The sequence below is a fragment of the Centropristis striata genome, chromosome 17 (genome assembly GCF_030273125.1).
Source record: "Centropristis striata isolate RG_2023a ecotype Rhode Island chromosome 17, C.striata_1.0, whole genome shotgun sequence".
NCBI lineage: Eukaryota > Metazoa > Chordata > Actinopteri > Perciformes > Serranidae > Centropristis > Centropristis striata.
The window spans coordinates 28,650,934-28,668,786 of record NC_081533.1 but is presented as its reverse complement, the minus strand read 5'-3'; the positions used below and the strand labels follow the sequence as shown (position 1 = coordinate 28,668,786).

Here is a 17,853-nt window from a genome sequence, read left to right as displayed (position 1 = left end):
ACCCTCTTATCGAGCCTCATGGTACAGGCCGCTGGACTGTCAGGGCTATTTACACCCCTCATGGGGTACAGGAGGAATTTTCCAGGCCTGGTTGTCATTACTGGCCATCTTCTTACCAAGTCCATATGGATTCGGCCCCTGAGAGCTCATTAAATCCCAGCAGCAGTGAAAAGCAGCCATATTTCTGAAGAACGTGTTTGACTGCTGAACAGTTAAGGGAGCAACGCTGCATCTGTTTATTCACATCTGTACCTAAGAGCATTACAAGTAAGGAGTTTTGGGTTTGTAATTGAAAGAGAAGTTCCTATGGGGTTTTCTGTTGAAATAAACATTGTAGGGAACCCATGGGTTTTAGACTTTTTTTACACAGCTTTAAAGGGTCAGTTCACACAAATCAAAGTTGTTTTTACTGGGGTTTTGGTTTTCTGTGTGCAGGTTCCTGCCTTGGCTGAACCAGGCAGCTGTGGCTCAGGTGGGAGAGACAGTTGTCCATTTGTTGGATCTGTCCAATCTGGGCATATTTGGTTCGTAACACTTTGGTCAACAGGCAGTGGCAACTTACTCATCCCTCACACCAGATCCAAAGAAGGAGAAGCAGCTTTTAGTATTTATGCCCCGCGAAAGTGGAGCACCCTGCCTGACACAGTTAAACATGCCACATCAGTAGCCATTTTTAAAAAGAGATTAAAAACCTATCTTTTCTCTACAGCATTTGGTTGAATTATGTGTGGTTGTGGGAGTGGGTGCACATGTGTGAGTAAGTAAGTGTATATGTGGTGAATATGGAATAGCTTGTCTACCTGCACTCTTCAATTAATTTGTAATTGATTTTTGTTTGTTTTTCTGTGTGTTTTTTTTGTTTTTTGTTTTTTAACTGTGATTATGTGTATACATTGTGAAGCACATTGAGTCTGCCTTGTGCATGAAATGCGCTCTATAAATAAAGTTGAATTGAATTGAATATTCTTTCTGCTGTAAAATGTTTTGTCCATCTCAGCCTGCCCGTGCTTCAGCATTGCTCTTATTTGCTAAGGCCAGAGACTAATTGTCATTAGAAAACAAGTTTATCATAGTGGTAATTGTTGTTTTTAGGTTTTGTCTTCTCCGTGAGGAAAACCTTTGTCTTTGCTAAGCTAAAGATAATTTGCATAGGAAGAAAGACAACACTGCTGTACATTCAAGAGTGTACAGAGCTGTTTGGTACAGTAGGTTTGGGTGTAAAACCAGTATGTTAATAAGCCAATTTTACCACTACATGTCGCACTTGACTCAGCAGCCAATCTAGTAGAACCGAAGAAAAATATTTGCAGAGGGGCGTGTACGAAAGCGGAGGGCTGGAAATATACTAGCTGAATTATTTCTTACTGGTTGGAGTAATCCTACTCTGGTGTTCCTACCAAACATTTGTCCTACCACCATTTTGACCAATAAGTTGATAATTCTGCAATGAGAAATTAGCTTAAGCTCAGTGGTAGCCTCCAGAGTGAAACTGAAGGACCCAAATTTCATCTTTATGCCATGAAGGGACCTCACAATTTGATTAGGAGCAACAATCAGCTGTGTTTTGGTTCATTTCCTGTAATTGGCTCGTATCAAACCACACTAGGGTCTGTTTGGAAACGGTCCGAGACCCCCTCTGACAAGTGGTCTCGGACCGGTTGTTTTGGTCCGCACAGAGGAGGGAATATTAACAGACAGGTCTGTAGTCATTGTGATTTGAGCATCTGTGTGTTTAAGAGGGAAAGAATGGGGCAAGTTCTCTCAAGAATGATACACCTGAGCGGTAGCCCAGGTAAAGTCTATTTAACCCTTTGATGCACAACATATTGACTAATCCACAACATGGGTCAAAATGACCCACATTCATTTCCCGTGTTATTTAATGCTGCTGTGTGTTTCTATGCTCTATCTTTTGACATCAACTTATTTTATGATTGAATATTCCAAATGTTCTTTAAATATCTTGTTTTTGATAACAACAGATCATTATTTCCATTTTGCTCGTTAGTTAGCTTAGCAAGCTACTTAGCTAAATACTTAGCAAAGAAGTTAGCTTAGCAAACTACTTAGCTAAAAAATGGATACGGGTGAAACAGGAAACAGTGGAACAGGCTTTTAAGCTTTCATTCCACTGAAAGGGTCATAAATTATGAAAAATGGTGGTTTAATTGCATATGAACTTACAGAATGTCTATCGAGTGGTTTCTTTGGCCACCAGTGCTAATGTTACTAACCTTGAAGGGTGTCACGTATCTGCCATCAGGAGTTACATCTCCAGTCCTATTCAGTAGATTCTCCCGAGGGATCCTCACATTATGAAACAAAGCAAACCTGATGGGGAAAAACAGAACAATTATCTGTGGTTGTACAGACATGAGAAACATAAACAGAACACAAAAACATACATTGAAAATTCAGTGATATGCTGTGTCCGTTAATACTGAATCATAATAATCAAAAACACAAAAAATAGAAAACCTAACATAACTAAAACTACAGGAGAGCAAAGAAGAGATGATTCATCCAATAGCTAATATCATAATCACAATTATTTGGGTCAGTTTATTCAGATCATGATTATTGAACACAATTAATCATTGACTCTTGAAACATTAGGAAACATTTTTTTTTTATATTATTTTTTCACAGTGGATTTTCTTGAACTTTAAATTCAACTGACAAACACAAAACACATGGACATAATTCACCATACTGTGTTATTGACATGTATTCCCTTACTCAGCTATATATGCTTAGTGTATTGTTCTGTGTTAAAGGGACACTGTCTCTTCAAGCTCGCGCACCTTGATTGTTTATACCACAGGTGGTCTGACATTTCTCTGCTATAATATATGTATGTAGTTCCATCTAGCTGTTTTACTGAGGTACTGAAGAACATGTTCACATGACCAGTGGATACTGTGTGGTGTGTGTAGGGTGGTTTAAACTAAAGAAGCCATTTTAACGTCAGAGCCCTGTTCCAAGTAGAAGGTTCAACAACCTCTGAGTCTATCCAAGAACACTGAGTTTATTTACCCTCAGATAGGAAGCTCTGAGTTTTCAGTTCCAGGAAAGCTGATCTGAGTTAGATCAGATCAACTCAGAGGAGATTCACGCCCGTGCACCATAAACTGTATAAAATACACCACTATAAAAAAGCAGCCTAAATGGAGCCGCGATATTACGATTCACCATGGCAACAGGTAAAACAAATGGTTGAATTGAGAGCGTCACACGAATGTACGGTGAGTTAGAATACAAATTAAAAAATAATTAAATCAATAAAAGCAACATGGTTGCAGCTGCAAAGGAGAAATAAGAATTCAATTTAATCACGAGTACAATATTACAGGTGAAAACTGGCAAAATGGTATTGAGCCTAAATTTTATTCATTTAGTTGTAATCCTGCCGGCGAAAGACGGACGTGGAAGAAGCTGAAAATGAAATATGACATAGTTCAAACAGGAAGAACTGAGGCGTATTAGGCTCATGGCTTATTTCATTTTCATTCATATTTGACTGATTTAAGTAAATATAATTCAGTTGCTATTGCAATGTGCAGTAGATGTTTCAGTGCCAGGGTCAATTTCCTTTTCACTCTGCAAACTAGAGCTTTTCTGATATGTTCTGCATCGCTGATATTATAATTTAGAAAACCAACTCTTAAAAAAAACACAACGCAAATAATTTGCTTTGATGTGAGAGCATGTCCATGTGTGTAATGTTTCAGATGTCAGGCCGGAGAATGTTGTTGAGATAAATTATATAGATTGTGAGGAAACAGTCAGTACGTTTACATGACACTTGAAAAAGACCCAAATGATTGCGTTAATCTGACTACAACCGGACAACTGAAGTGCATGTAAACGTGTTAGTCTGACTGATGTCGCAGTTCTCCAACTCAGATTAGGAAACCCAAATAATGCCGCTCGCACATTAGCCAGTCGCACATTAGCCAGTTGCACATTAGCTGCTCGCACATTAGCCACTCGCATTAGCCAGTCGCACATTAGCCAGTCGCATTAGCCAGTTGCACATTAGCCCCTCGCATTAGCCAGTTTAACATTAGCCAGATGCACATTCGGTTGCACATTTCCCAGTCGCACATTAGCCGGTAGCACAAGTGCCGAACTGAGGTCAACCAGGAAGGGGGCCATATTAACCCGCTGAAACGACGCATATCGCCACCCAGTGTTGAGGAGGAAGACACGTTCCCATCAGTTATTCGATTTTCTCAGTTGCATGTAAACTGAGACAAGGACAGAAGTCCTATTAGACGTTTTTAAGCAAAGCTCTATTAAACTGTGCATGTAAACATGTTTAACGCGAGTAACGTTCCATAAGGAAACTATCAGGGTACCAAGCACATTAATTCGGGGTCTCAGGTCCTCTCCCGACATAAGGCTGTGTGAATAAACTCAGCTCCTTATCAACAGGACAGTAGAAAGGGACACTCCATGAAAGCAGCAAGCTGCTTCAAGGATCAGCAAGAGTTAGGAGACGGAAAGATGAGGGTTTATGTAGAAAACCTGCATATATTTGCAGAGTGTGAAAAGAGCCTGAGTCAGACTGGATGGTTCATATACATGACACATGTGCATAAAAGTGTTACACAGTCACTGAGTAACAAACTAATATCCAAACTAGATTGTGATTCTGACACACAGTAACCTGCTGATTAATGTGTTTCAGTGCTTTGAATCAATGAGGAAATGAAACAGCGTGTCTGTCTCTAAAAGAGGGCGGAGACTGAGAGAAACTGAGAGCTTGTTGAAGAAAACCGGCTCGTGAGCAGGTTAGATTCTCAGAGTCAGTTACCGCGGCAACCCAGCCAGAGCTCAAGTTACCTCCCTTTCTGGAACGGAAAACCCAGAGTTTCCCTCATTTCAGGGTTAACAAGCTCAGGGTTTTCAGATAACCCGCTACTTGGAACGGGCCCAGATCTTCTGGTAAAAGACAACAATGTCTCCCTGTGCTGTCACCTACCCGTTATCCAGTCCATTCTGGCCCAGCTTCTTGCCCATGTCTCCAACCAGCACACCAGGCAGAGCTAGCAGGGTCTTGGGATCTCTCAACTGCAGCACAATGATTCAAGAATTAATTCTGACAAATTTAAAAGCCTCCTTGTTAAAATGTGTATTTGTGAATGATAAGTGTAACCAGATAACTTTCTAGCTCTGCCAATTTCATGCTCTTTTCAGAAGTGAGTGTTCTTTTGGGTTAAACTTTTTAACTTGACTCAAGATTACTTTTCAAACTCTTCTCTCTTTTACCATTTCCACACACAATGTCACATTTTGATAACTGGAATGACTGGTTTCAATGGAAAACTATTCAACTGTCTCATTAACTTGCTATCAATAGTTGTGTTTCTATTAACCTCCTGTGACCCTGCGTCCTCATATGTGGACATTTCATTTTAGGTTTGCTGGACCTTATACTTAATTTTGCTTAACTGTGACCTGTTGTCCTCAGTAGTCAATACATTAATCAATATACAAATCAGATGGCAGCATCTTGGTAAAGTCAATCAACAGCTTATCCCCAGAAAAAAATGGACCAGGTACAAAAGCTGATCAGATTGTATGGTTAAAACTTGTTTATTTGTGCTTACTTATGTTTGTAGTTTGACATTCTGTACAAGTTTGACTATTTTTAGCAATAGCAACAAGCTACGACACTGCTCAGTCAGGAAGTACTCATTTGAGAACGAATAGACTTTTACTATCGTTCTTTAAATGAGAGGGTGTAAATGTAAGGAAATAAACAGTTATATACACTAGTGAATTAATTGTGTTATACATTAAAATTAACCCATAATTTTTCTTCCTGTGCAAAGACAATGCTTAGTTTTTGTACTTATCAGGTCCTACTGATCCAAAATATCTAGGAGAAATTAACAATATACAAAAAGAAGCTTGGGTCTCAGGAGGTTAAAGTTGAATCGAATTTTGAAATGTTGTATTAAAGAAAATGGGAATGAGGGACGTTTCCATCAACTGGTTTAGATCGAATTATCTTAGCTGGACTTTCATCAGTAAACCCTAGAAGAAGAAGACATTAAGCAAGAAAGAAAATGAATAGGTTGCTTATTTAGATAACTTTCCACCCATGAGAGGAAATATGTCTTAAGGTATTAGATTAAATTGGTGAATTTATGATAGTTCTTTCACGTCGGCTCGTCTCCATCAGCAGAGCGGAAATGTTCACTACGTCAGAACTTATTCCGGAAAAGTGTTTCCATCTCCTGTTTAGAGAATTAACACTTGAAAAAGACAAAAACCACCTCAAGCGGGTGTTAAAACTTTTATGTTTCCATCAAGCTTTTCTCATGCGAAAAAAAAAAGAAATTAATTGATGGAAACACGTCTAATGACACTTCAGCTGCTTTCACCTTTTACAAGTTCCTGGAGCTGATTTCTATTAGATGAAATGGACACTTTCAGATCTTACACTTCAGTTGACACTTTACCTGCTATCACTACATACATACTGATATTTCAACTATTTTCACTAATTACTCTTCATCTAACATTTCAACTGCTTTTGTCCAGCCTTTTATCTTTAACTGCTTATTCTCAGAAATTTAATTTCATGTGAAACACTTCATTGCAGTAAATAAGCCTTTAACTGAGATATCAACTTCTTTTATAACTTACACTTCCAACTATATTTTATTGATTATCAGTGCTTATAGTTACGGCTGCTAATCTGCTAATCCGTACCACGGGCTAAACTTGTCGAATTCTTCAATATGATTCTTCTGGAGGTGTTTGACTAAGAACTCTAGCTTTACAAGCGTTACAAGTAGCCGTAGAACATGTTGTTGTTAGCTTCCTTTGCTAATGCTTTTGACCGACTTGCTACTGAAGCGGCACTCAGCGAATCGTTACATAATACGCAAGTCAGAAACATCAACATAAAGTTAAACTGAAGAGATCGGCCCCATTGTCACTGACACCCGATCCAGCTGTTTGAGTCGGTATCAGCCCGATATTGGATATTAATATTGGATCGGTGTATCTCTAGCAATAAAACATCGGCTTATTAATAAAATATAGGGTAAGTCATTCCTTTTAGTTTAGGTGCTACTTTTTTAAGCTATTTTATAATTGATCATTATCATGATAAAATTGTAAGTCACATACTAGTCAGGTTCCTTATAGAACATTCCTTCGTTGGTGTCAGCAGGGCTTTAAATTCCCTAAAATTCTCCTTATTTATTCTTTTAACCAGGTCTAATTATCACAGTAGTTCTCAAATTTAAACTGTAATTCGGCTTAAAGCTTATGCTAACTGTTATTTTACTGATTACACCTCAATGAATGAAGTGTGTCTTGATTTAAACTTCAGACAATATCAACTTTTCTGTTTTTTGATTACAAGATGTGTTAATTTTTTTATTGTCTCAATGTACTCCAGAGATTTCAGGACAATATAACATAACAGCACCTGTTTATATAACCAGATGTAACTTGGTCAGGGGTCAGAGTCTTACCGGGACAACAAAGGAGTGCAGGCCGTGGCACACCTGGTCAGGTGTGTAGAGCTGAGCGTACACCACAGCGTGCGTCGCAGTCTTACCCATATTCCCCACCCAGAACTTGGCAGCCTCAAAGTCTGGAGAGTTGATGACAAACTCCTAAAGAGAAGAAAGTTAAAGTTTGACTGCTTGAATGTAGCCAAAAAAATGTTAATGCTAAATTTCATTAACCCATTGAAGCCTGGGAAGCGGATACGTCGTTTTGTAGTATTTGTATAAGCTCTCAAATACTTTTTGAATTTCATTTCTATCTGCTACAGAGGCTGAAAAATCTATTATTTAGTAGAAGCATTGACACTTCTGTTGAATTTCCTTATTTTAAATCGCCCAGAGGTTTTACAGGCGTTTCAGGCCTCAATGGGTTAATTCAAATGCCCCCACACATGGGTCTGTGTGTCACTGAGTGAGTGAGTTATCCAACTTTGTTCGGGGAGGGTTCTATGTTCTATCTATGCCCCTGGACGGTGCCCCTAATCCCATACTCTGTAGATATTTTTATGCTGTCATATTGCCATGCGGGTCCTGACCTGGGTGGAGGGATCATATGTTGCTGTGGTCCTCATGGCTCTGGTGTTGCTGCCGTGGCTCAGTTCAGTCAGTGCAAAGCATCCATATATCTATGAACAGATACATGCAGTTAAGTTGGTAATGGAGATGAATATGAATATGAAAAAAATACCTGAGTGAGATTAGACACCGATGCAAAAATCTATTAAAATATTATATGACTGTGTATCCCTAAAACTTTGGAGCTTTTGAGACAAAACGGTTAATATGAAAATGCAAAAAAGAGCCTATAGGTCACTGTGAACATCAATCACTACCTACCTGCACCATATACATCTAAAGGGAATTAATTACCCTGTTACACTTATACAACTGTAAGGTGGAGTGATTGGTGGTGCTGAACTCTTACCGTCATGTCTTCAGCGGATTGTACAAATTTGCTGTGTCTTGCTGATCCTAAGTTGGCAATAGTCGATCCAAACATCTGCAACAGAAGAGTTTTTAGCATCTTTTATGGGGAAGAAGCATGACTAAAAAGGAAAACAGCCATTTGAGGATGTAAATAAGTTTTTCTGCAGCAGAAAGTGATGGTTAGGGCGGAAAGAGGGCAATGTAACAGAAAAAGGCTGTTTAGGTGATGTGGTTGACATGGGGGCAGGGATGGGGTCAGAGATGACTCCAGGGTTTGGGTGGAGGAGGTGATAATGGAGCCATCAAAATTCTTTCTTTGCATTCATATTCTAATGTCCACAAGGAAGCAGTGAGAGTGGAGACAGTGGAAACAGTGATGGTGTGTGAGATGAGATAGAGTTGAGTATCATCGGCAAAAAAGCGAAACTGGAGGCCATGCCGACAAAAAGGCAGCATGCAGAGAAAGAAGGGGGACCAAGCATCATGTAAAATAGACAACAAAGTATGTACCGGTATACTTTAGGGTGTGGCTACTTTATTAGTGACAAGCCACTGCAACAGTAACTTGCTAATCAGGATAGAGGAGCAGCAAGGTGTATCCAGCATACAGTGTTTGGTTGCACTAAAAGACATACTTAGTTAGTAGAGTTGGATTTTTTTTCCCCAGTAAGAACATTTGGTTTAAGTCTGTTTTTCACTAGCTATGCATCTACCAAACCAAGATAGATAGTTAGCCCTTCATTAGCTGACAACTTAGCATTTACTATGCTAGCAGTACCCCACTGGGCTGGTAACCTCCTTACACCCTCTCATCCAAATATAGGCTGTATGCCAATGTCAAGGAAGGATCCTCAAACGGCTGAATTTGAAGGATACTACGTCATTGACATCCGTCAGAGGACTGCCCTAATGTCCAGGATCCTCCGAAAGACAGAGTCCTTCTTTTGCCCACATTCCAAGGATGCATGTCTGAATCCTCCGTGCGCCCCGAGTACCAATAAAGCCTTGCGCACACCGGTCTACGGGGAGATTTAAAAATGGCGAACGAACAAACACCGACGCCGAATTCGACGAATTCAATGAGAATTTAAATATATAAATATATTCACTTTACACTGAATATTTGCTATCACATAACTTACAAAACTTGTGTGAAAGTCAAGCAAATCATATGCATAAACAAATGCCAGTATATTTAGCTAAAAGATAATAAACGTCATCTTGATACATTGCCAGTTAAGTTGATTGACGCGTCTCAGTCGCCTAAAGTTCTTACTTGGTCAATATATGCGTCAGTCTGATGATTTACTATGTGCAAAGTATACGTAGCTATGCCATTGAGAGAGTTATACATTTGTTTATTGGGTTAACAGGTTTCTGCTGCCTCCAATTAGATCACATCATAGTAAAAATGTCTAATGTTCAATGTTTCATTTTACACACCTCCCACCACCACAGCCACCAAAGCAAACTCACCCCTTTGCTGAGTAAGAGCTTGGCTGATAAGGACCAGTCATACATGCCCAGACAATCACTGAAAATCTGCATCTTCATGGGATCAGCCATCATCTCTTCTTTCGTCAGGAAATCGTAGCGAAAGAGCTGCTTCACCCTGTAAATATTTATCTGAAGCTTTATTTTCTGTGTACAGTATAAGGACATTATACAGGGGGGTGCAAAAGTAGGTATACAGTAAGGATTATTCCAGTATTACCAGTATTATGATAGCGGTGCTATCTAATACTAGAATTGATTTAATTAATTAGGGCCTGGGGCAATCGCACCGAGCACTGGTCCCATACAGCAATAGCTGTAGGGACCAGTGTTATACTGTGGATTTTTTCTTCTTCCTCTTCCGGACGCAATTTTGTCCCGCTACTAGTCCTACAACTTGAAGAGTTGCAGGACAAATTATATATCAAAACGTGCGGTTTGATCGGGATCGGCGATGTAAGTCGCGAAAAACTGCCCAAAATTTTGCATTGAAATGAATGGGATGGCTGAAAAAAAATGAGCGAAAAAGAACAATAATTGGAGATTTTTAAACGTCTACTCCTCCGGCATAATTTCACCTAGAGACTCCATTTAAACTTCAAACAGTAGACACAAGTCTTGTGTATCGGTGTATTAATCCACTGTCAATGTTCCGGAACATTAACAGGTGCCAGTTAATTCTGTTAATTGCTTTGATCTGATTGCCTTTGATCTTTGATGTGATTACAGTTACAGATACACACACACACACACACACACACACACACACACACACACGTGCGTAAGTGCGCACACTTCTCACACATGCATACACATGCTTCGCACGCACGCACGCACGCACGCACGCACGCACGCACGCACGCACACACACACACACACACACACGGTAACTTTATGTGATTTTAATCACACACACACACACACACACACACACACACACACACACACACACACATTTTGAGGTTAAAGGGCATAGTTTGAAATCTCTGAAGAATCTCATCATAGTGTACACACACCGGCAGTAGCCCCCGTGGCCCTTTCAAAATTTCCCCAGAGGAAATTTTCTAGTTAAACATTACTATTTTTTATTTTCATAATTTGGGGGAGGCATTTATTGGCCACAATGTATAAAGTACGTTCTGTGTGCATTTTTTGTTTTTCATTACTGTATACCTACTTTTGCAGCCCCTTGTATGAAACAGTCTGTTACTGATGGTTAAAACGCTTTCGTTATGTTGATACCTGAGGAAGGTCAGCTCTCTCATTTTCTCCAGAGGGATGTCTTGACCAGGCTGGCGTGCAAACAGAGGGTCATCCTCAAGTGTCTTTGAAATGTATTTCTGCAGCACAGAGAAGAGCAAATGTACATAATGTGTCAAGGAAATTATTATAAGAGTACTAAAAATGAGAGAGACATATATTTCATCATATTGACATTTTCAAGTCAAAATAAAATGTGACTTAGGCAATTTTTTGAACATGCCTTTGTGACTTAAGCAAGATATGGTAACACTTTATTTTGAAGGTGTCTACATAAGAGTGGCATGAGCGTGTCATAAACATGACATGGGATGTGTCATGAGCATTAATGACACTTTGAAGTAACATTAATGCTCATGATACTTGTCATGTCATGTTTCTGACAGGCTTGTGTGACTCTTATGAAGACTCCTTCAAAATAAAGTGTTACCATATCTTGCTTAAGTCACAAAGGCATGTTAAAAAAATTGCCTAAGTCATTTATTTCTATAAGTTACATCATTTACACACAGTGTTATTACTATGCCAATAGCCATCCTTTGTTACATCCTTTTTGAGTGAAATGATCAATAAATGTCATATGTTACACTTTTGGTGTTTGTGTTTCCTGCGAAACTTGAAAAAATGAGTTAGGCGATTATTTTAACAGGATGATGATTTGTAACCTATGCATACTTTTGTAGTTTGACTAAAAAGTTGGAGTTTCTTTGAATTAATTGAATATTACATTCCATATGCAGGTCTCTGTCCTTCTGCCAGCCTTTTTTAAACACTAGTACTAGGAGTCTACACAATGGGGCTTTAAAAGGGATAGTTTGGATTTTTTGAAGTTTGGTTGTTTGAGGTACTTAACCACAGTCCTTGGATTACCTGCAGTGGATGATGGTCTGCATGTTGCTGCAGACCACAAATACCCACCATAAAAGTGTTATACTTGTTTAATTGTACACTAACAATATGTCCACCAATTTTCATTGTTATCTGCAGCTATTTCATTTGGCACTACTTTTTCTGTGATGGGTTAAATGCAGCCCAAATTCAATGCTCGCTGTTTGACATTTGTTGTTCAATGAATTAATTGATGGTTCAATAAAATAATTAAAACTTGATAAAGTTCTACTTACAAATAAATCTGTGTGAAATGTATATATTATTTTGCATGGATGTCTGCTTATGACAAAACAAAATGTTTATATTTTTGTTCGGATATGATACAGTTCGTTTACATCACCACCGATTTCCAGTTAATTCAGATTAAATTCCCCTACCTTTCTGTATTCCCATAATTCCAATGGAAAGTTTCTGGAAATCTACCGGAAATTTTCCACCCTTTTGCAACCCTAGCAGCAATGCATTGATTTGTTTCCTGCCTGGAACACTTCTGCTTCTCCAAACAGAGAAACAGTCATCTACTGCAAGTAATGCACCGACTACAGGAAATGACCTCATGCAGCCTCACTTCAGAAAATCCAAACTATCCCTTTAATGATATTAAAACTGGGCTGTGGTTTGATTCCAGTCTCTCCACAGTAGAAAGTGGTACTTGTTGTTTTGTATTAACTATTCCACATTTAAAATATTGCAGATTAAGTCCTAACTGCAAAGAGAATTGATGCTGACGCTACCTTAAATGCCACAGTTTCTTCTCCTTCTAAGAAGTAGAGCATGTCTTTCCAGTTAAAAGAAGCTTTTTTCCTGTAGACATCCAGCGGGCCACTGGGAAAATCAGCCACTTCAGAATCCATCTTCTGTTCAGACTGGGCAGAGGACATAAGGCACTCTTGTTTCTCTGGGAAGGAATGAAACGAGGAGATGTGAAAGGAGTGGTGGAAGAAGTAAGACCAATATGATTTTCGTCATTCAAAGCAACCTTTGTAGTCCAGCTGTTATCAATACTGACCAGAGTTCAAGGCTTCATCTGTCTCTGCAACCTCTGTCTACATGCAGCTGCACTTAGGTTAGCTACAAACTTCAGTAACCTCAGACTAGACCAGGGGTCTCAAACTCAAATTACCTGGGGGCTGCTGGAGGCAGTATCAAAATGACCAAAAATAGACACAAAATTACTAAAAAATTTTTTTTTAAAAGACACAAAATTACCAAAAAAGCCCACAAAATGACAAAAAAGACACAAAATGACTGAAAACGACACAAAATTACTTACAAAAGACACAAAATGACAAAAAATACACACAATTAGCAAAAAAGACACACAATTATTAAAAAAAAAAAAAGACACAAAATGACAGAAAAATAACTAAATTACTTAAAAAAGAAACAAACTGACCAAAAAAGGACACAAAATTATTTTTAAAATGACACAAAATGAGACAAAAAAAGACACAAAATGACCAAAAGACACAAAATTACCCAAAAAAACGTAACCAAAGGGACCTTCCACACACAACACGGTAAAGTGCCATTCATATAAAAAAAAAGACACAAAATTACAAAAAAAAGACACAAAATGACAGAAAAAAAATTACTCAAAAAAGACACAAAATGACCAAAAAAGACACAAAATGACTAATAAAACACTAAATTACTTAAAAAGACACAAAATGACAAAAAATACACAGAATTACCAAAAAAGACACAAAATTATTTTAAAAAAGACACAAAATGACCCGAAAAGACACAAAATGACATAAAAATTACACAAAAAAAGACACTAAATGACACATAAAAGGACAGAATTACCAAAAAAGACACACAATTCCTTAAAAAAGACACAAAATTATTAAAAAAGACACAAAATTACCAAAAAAGTAATTAAAGGGACCTTCCACACACAACATGGTAAAGTGCCATTCATATAAAACTCACATTAAACTTTCATATCAAGGTGAGGGCCACAAAATATCGTCACGAGGGCCGCAAATGCCCCGCGGGTCGCGAGTTCGAGACCCCTGAAGTAGACTATCAATAAAAAATAATGTTTACTAAAGAAACAACCTCCACAATGTTTGACATTACACAGTTTTTAAAACCATTATTTGAGTACCGGTATATTCAAAGCACTATTGTAAGGTCACCATGAAAGAAATACTAACATTCTGTAGGCAGATGACATTAAACGTTGATTGTTTAGTTTTGTTTTACCTTCTCTGTCTACTTTCCCTGTTAATGTCGCTGTCTGTCTACTTCGGCCGGTTAAAATAACCTGTGTACAGGTGAGGTTTGTGTGCCAAAGGTAACTCACATCCAGAGGTTCCTTCTGCCAGCAATAGCACCTAGTACAGTCTACAAACAACACTCACAATACCATTTCCTCTCCGTAACCTTCAGAGTAAAATACTGTCTCCACACGCGTTAGTTTAATGCACAAGTTCATAATCAGACAAGACAAATAAACAATGCGTATTGTTTACGATAACAATCAGTACATATGCTACAATTTAGTGGACATTAAAATAAAATTACAAGGCCGGTCTGCCGTACTCTGCTTTTATTCTGAAGTTCTGAAGTGAATATGTTTTTTTTTTAAACCTTTATTGACCATCAGAGTTACAGAGAGATCAATAACATCCAGGAGGGTGGTTTAATTGAAGATATTAAACACAGTGCACAAATAAATGGTTTTGCAACATTCTTTTTTTTTTTTTTTTGGTTTTTACGTACCGTTTAGTTTCATTTTCGAATACTGTAGATGCAGTTTCTTCCTAAAATATTAAAGAAAAATGAAATGAGTCCGTGTGATCAATCAGAGCTTTTAGTTACGTGTACACGAAGAGAGTCCTCAGCAATCTCTCTCGACAAAGTAAACTTTCTTCCTTATATACAACATTTCAGCCTTACATGATCAAAGAGAGGAGGAAGTTACAGGTGAAGTAGCGTCTTAATGAGATTAACACACAGGAACCACACATTGAAAGTAGTGAGACACATAAACTTCAAAGAAACAATAGAAACGTAGATTGGGAACCAGTTCAGTTGATTGCCATGCAATACACATGTTAATCCCCTGCAGTTGGCCTGTCTGCCCATTTGTCTATGAGACATGATTTAATTAAATGTTGTGGAAATGTTTATTGTTTAAATATCAAGAATCTAAAATTATTTTTCCACAATACTCTAAATACAGATTCAGAAAGCAAGGCTAAATTGGCATTTATACCGATGAGACTGAGCCAAAATAACTGTCTAAATTATCATGTATAGCCTAATTCTTTCATTCATTTCCCTTTTTTTTATTTTTTTTTATTTATTTATGTTTTCGTCTTGGGGTCCAAGCCCCAGGGCCAAGGGGCAGTACCAGCGGTGCTGGGAATGCTATTGTAATCTTACTGATTTTTTTTTTCTTCCATTAAAAAGAGTGTTACTTACTGCAGCATACACCGTACGCCTCATAACAGTGACATTTACATGGCTTGTATAGAGTGCTGAAAACACACAGTCTATGCTGCCCTCTGCTGGAAGACACTGAAATGTATTACAACTCCTCTGTTGTAATTTGATTTTAATTCTGTTATTAAAAACAACGGGAAAACATCATCATCTCAAACTGGTTTCTTGAACAAATATGGTCTCCATTTATTTATGACATGGTACATGCATACATAAAATAGTGTATACATATAAAGTGAAATACAGTGTTGTATATTGTACATGTCTTTGTAACAAGTTGTTACAAATTGAACCTGTAAAACAAGTAGGAGTCAACAAATCTGTAGAGAATTGCAAAGAGGCATATATCAACATATTGTACAAATTGGATAGCTATACCAGACTTGCCTGAAGATGAACAACAATGGAAGAAGCACTCAGGACTTTTAGTGAAGTTAAAGAAGTAAACACAGTGTAAAAATAGGTTCTGAACGGATTAATTAATAATTAAATAAATAATTAAGTACCTATTTATGTTCGAAACTCAAATATATATATATATATATATATATATATATATATATATATATGTATGTATGTATATATGTATATATATATGCATATATACTCAAATATATATATATATGCATTTTTTTGCATTAAAAAATTTAATTAAAATACTTAACTATACTTTACTATAATATGTTTCTGTAAATTCGAATGATATGAAAGAATCTGAATGCGAGCAATTGATATAGAAAGAAAAAAGACGATATATAGTTTTTATAGACACTTGTCTTTTCAAGATGATCCACAATACATATATTGGGTATTATTTTAACAAAATAAATTATCTACAGAAAACAATACGTTCCAAGTCTCCTGAGTTCTAGATTTTGTCTACATGATTTATGTGAAGCTCTATAAACTGATTGTATCATTTGCGAAAATTGAATCAGAACAGTCTGAATGAATCAAAGCAGCACTTCTCTATTAATTTCTTTCTAAGTGGTTAGTTATAACATCTCATGTTAACACAAATTATGTACTGTGACGATATGAATAATATTCATATTGTGTATATATATATATATATATATATATATATATATATATACAGATATATATATATATAATGAGGCTGTGATCTGTTGTATGTATATGTGTTGGAATGTATTGTTTTTTATGTATTTTATACACCTAGACTGCAAACAAATTGCCCAAGTTGGGACAAATAAACTATACTTGACTTGACTTGACTTGAATATGAATAATATTCATATTGTTTGGATACAACACATGCGCAGTTTAACTGAAGCTGTGGCGTTGGAGTGTTACAGCAGTATTGCAACAACATATGGCAATTGAATTAGTTAAATGTGAAGATTATCTCTTGTCCCCAAGCCTCTGCTAAAAAAAAAATGTCTGAGTAGCAGCTTTAAGAAAATTATAATTTTATGACTATTTTATGAAATAAAGTCAGAATTTCAAGAAAAATAAAATATTATACAAATGTTTTATTAATTGTAAAAAGTAGGAATTTAAACAAAAAGAGAACAATTTCTAATATCAGAAGAACATCATTCATTCATTCATTAATTATCCTTAACCGCCTATCTGAACCTTGGACAGGCCGCCAGACTATCGCAGGGCTGACACATAGAGACAGACAATCACGCTCTCATTCACTCCTACCGGCAATTTAGACTCACAATTGAGACTGAAAGTATGATGTAAATGGTAAATGGAGTGCACTTATATAGCGCTTTTATCCAAAGCGCTTTACACTACACACTACGCTCATTCACCCGTTCACACACACATTCATACTGGTGGCCGAGGCTACCATTACATTACATTACATTACATTACATGTCATTTATCTGATGCTTTTGTCCAAAGCGACTTACAATAAGTGCATTCAACCTGAAGGTACTAGACATAGACCACAGGAATCAAGTAAGTACATAACTTTAAGAGCCAACTGTCATTGCTACAGGAGTGCTATATGTTAAAGAAGAAAAGAATAGAAAAGAAGAACAAAAAACAAAACAAAAGAAGAGCATTTTTTTTCCTTTTTTTTTTTTAATATATATATATATATATGTTAGGTGACCATGACTTAACCGAGGTATTGTTGGAAGAGATAGGTCTTGAGCCTGCGGCGGAAGATGTCCAGGCTGTCTGAGGTCCTGATGTCGGTAGGGAGCTCGTTCCACCATTTGGGAGCCAAGACAGAGAAAAGTCTGGAAGTGGTTTTGAGGCGAGTTGACCCACGGAGGGTGGGAGTCGCCAGCTGTCTGGCTGATGC

The 17,853-nt window shown here is 37.4% G+C and overlaps 1 protein-coding gene across 3 annotated transcripts in view; it reads right to left on the bottom strand.

Annotated features, from left to right (window-relative positions):
- The window catches only part of LOC131989368 (peroxisomal acyl-coenzyme A oxidase 3-like), a 31,590-nt gene extending 16,010 nt beyond the window's left edge, over positions 1-15,580 (bottom strand). Inside the window, exons 1-10 of one of the 3 annotated variants that reach the window (XM_059354560.1) lie at positions 15,543-15,580; positions 14,838-14,878; positions 12,842-13,005; positions 11,199-11,296; positions 9,939-10,074; positions 8,461-8,535; positions 8,072-8,161; positions 7,500-7,643; positions 4,988-5,076; positions 2,235-2,331 (exon numbers count right to left, since the gene is read on the bottom strand). In XM_059354560.1, coding sequence (XP_059210543.1) covers positions 2,235-2,331; positions 4,988-5,076; positions 7,500-7,643; positions 8,072-8,161; positions 8,461-8,535; positions 9,939-10,074; positions 11,199-11,296; positions 12,842-13,005; positions 14,838-14,878; positions 15,543-15,550 — 942 coding nt within the window. In that variant the 5' untranslated portion in view covers positions 15,551-15,580. Of the gene's footprint in view, positions 1-2,234; positions 2,332-4,987; positions 5,077-7,499; positions 7,644-8,071; positions 8,162-8,460; positions 8,536-9,938; positions 10,075-11,198; positions 11,297-12,841; positions 13,006-14,318; positions 14,491-14,837; positions 14,879-15,542 lie in introns of those variants that run through there. The other 2 variants (XM_059354561.1, XM_059354562.1) reach the window with 2 other exon arrangements.
- Between the last annotated feature and the right edge of the window lie 2,273 nt (positions 15,581-17,853).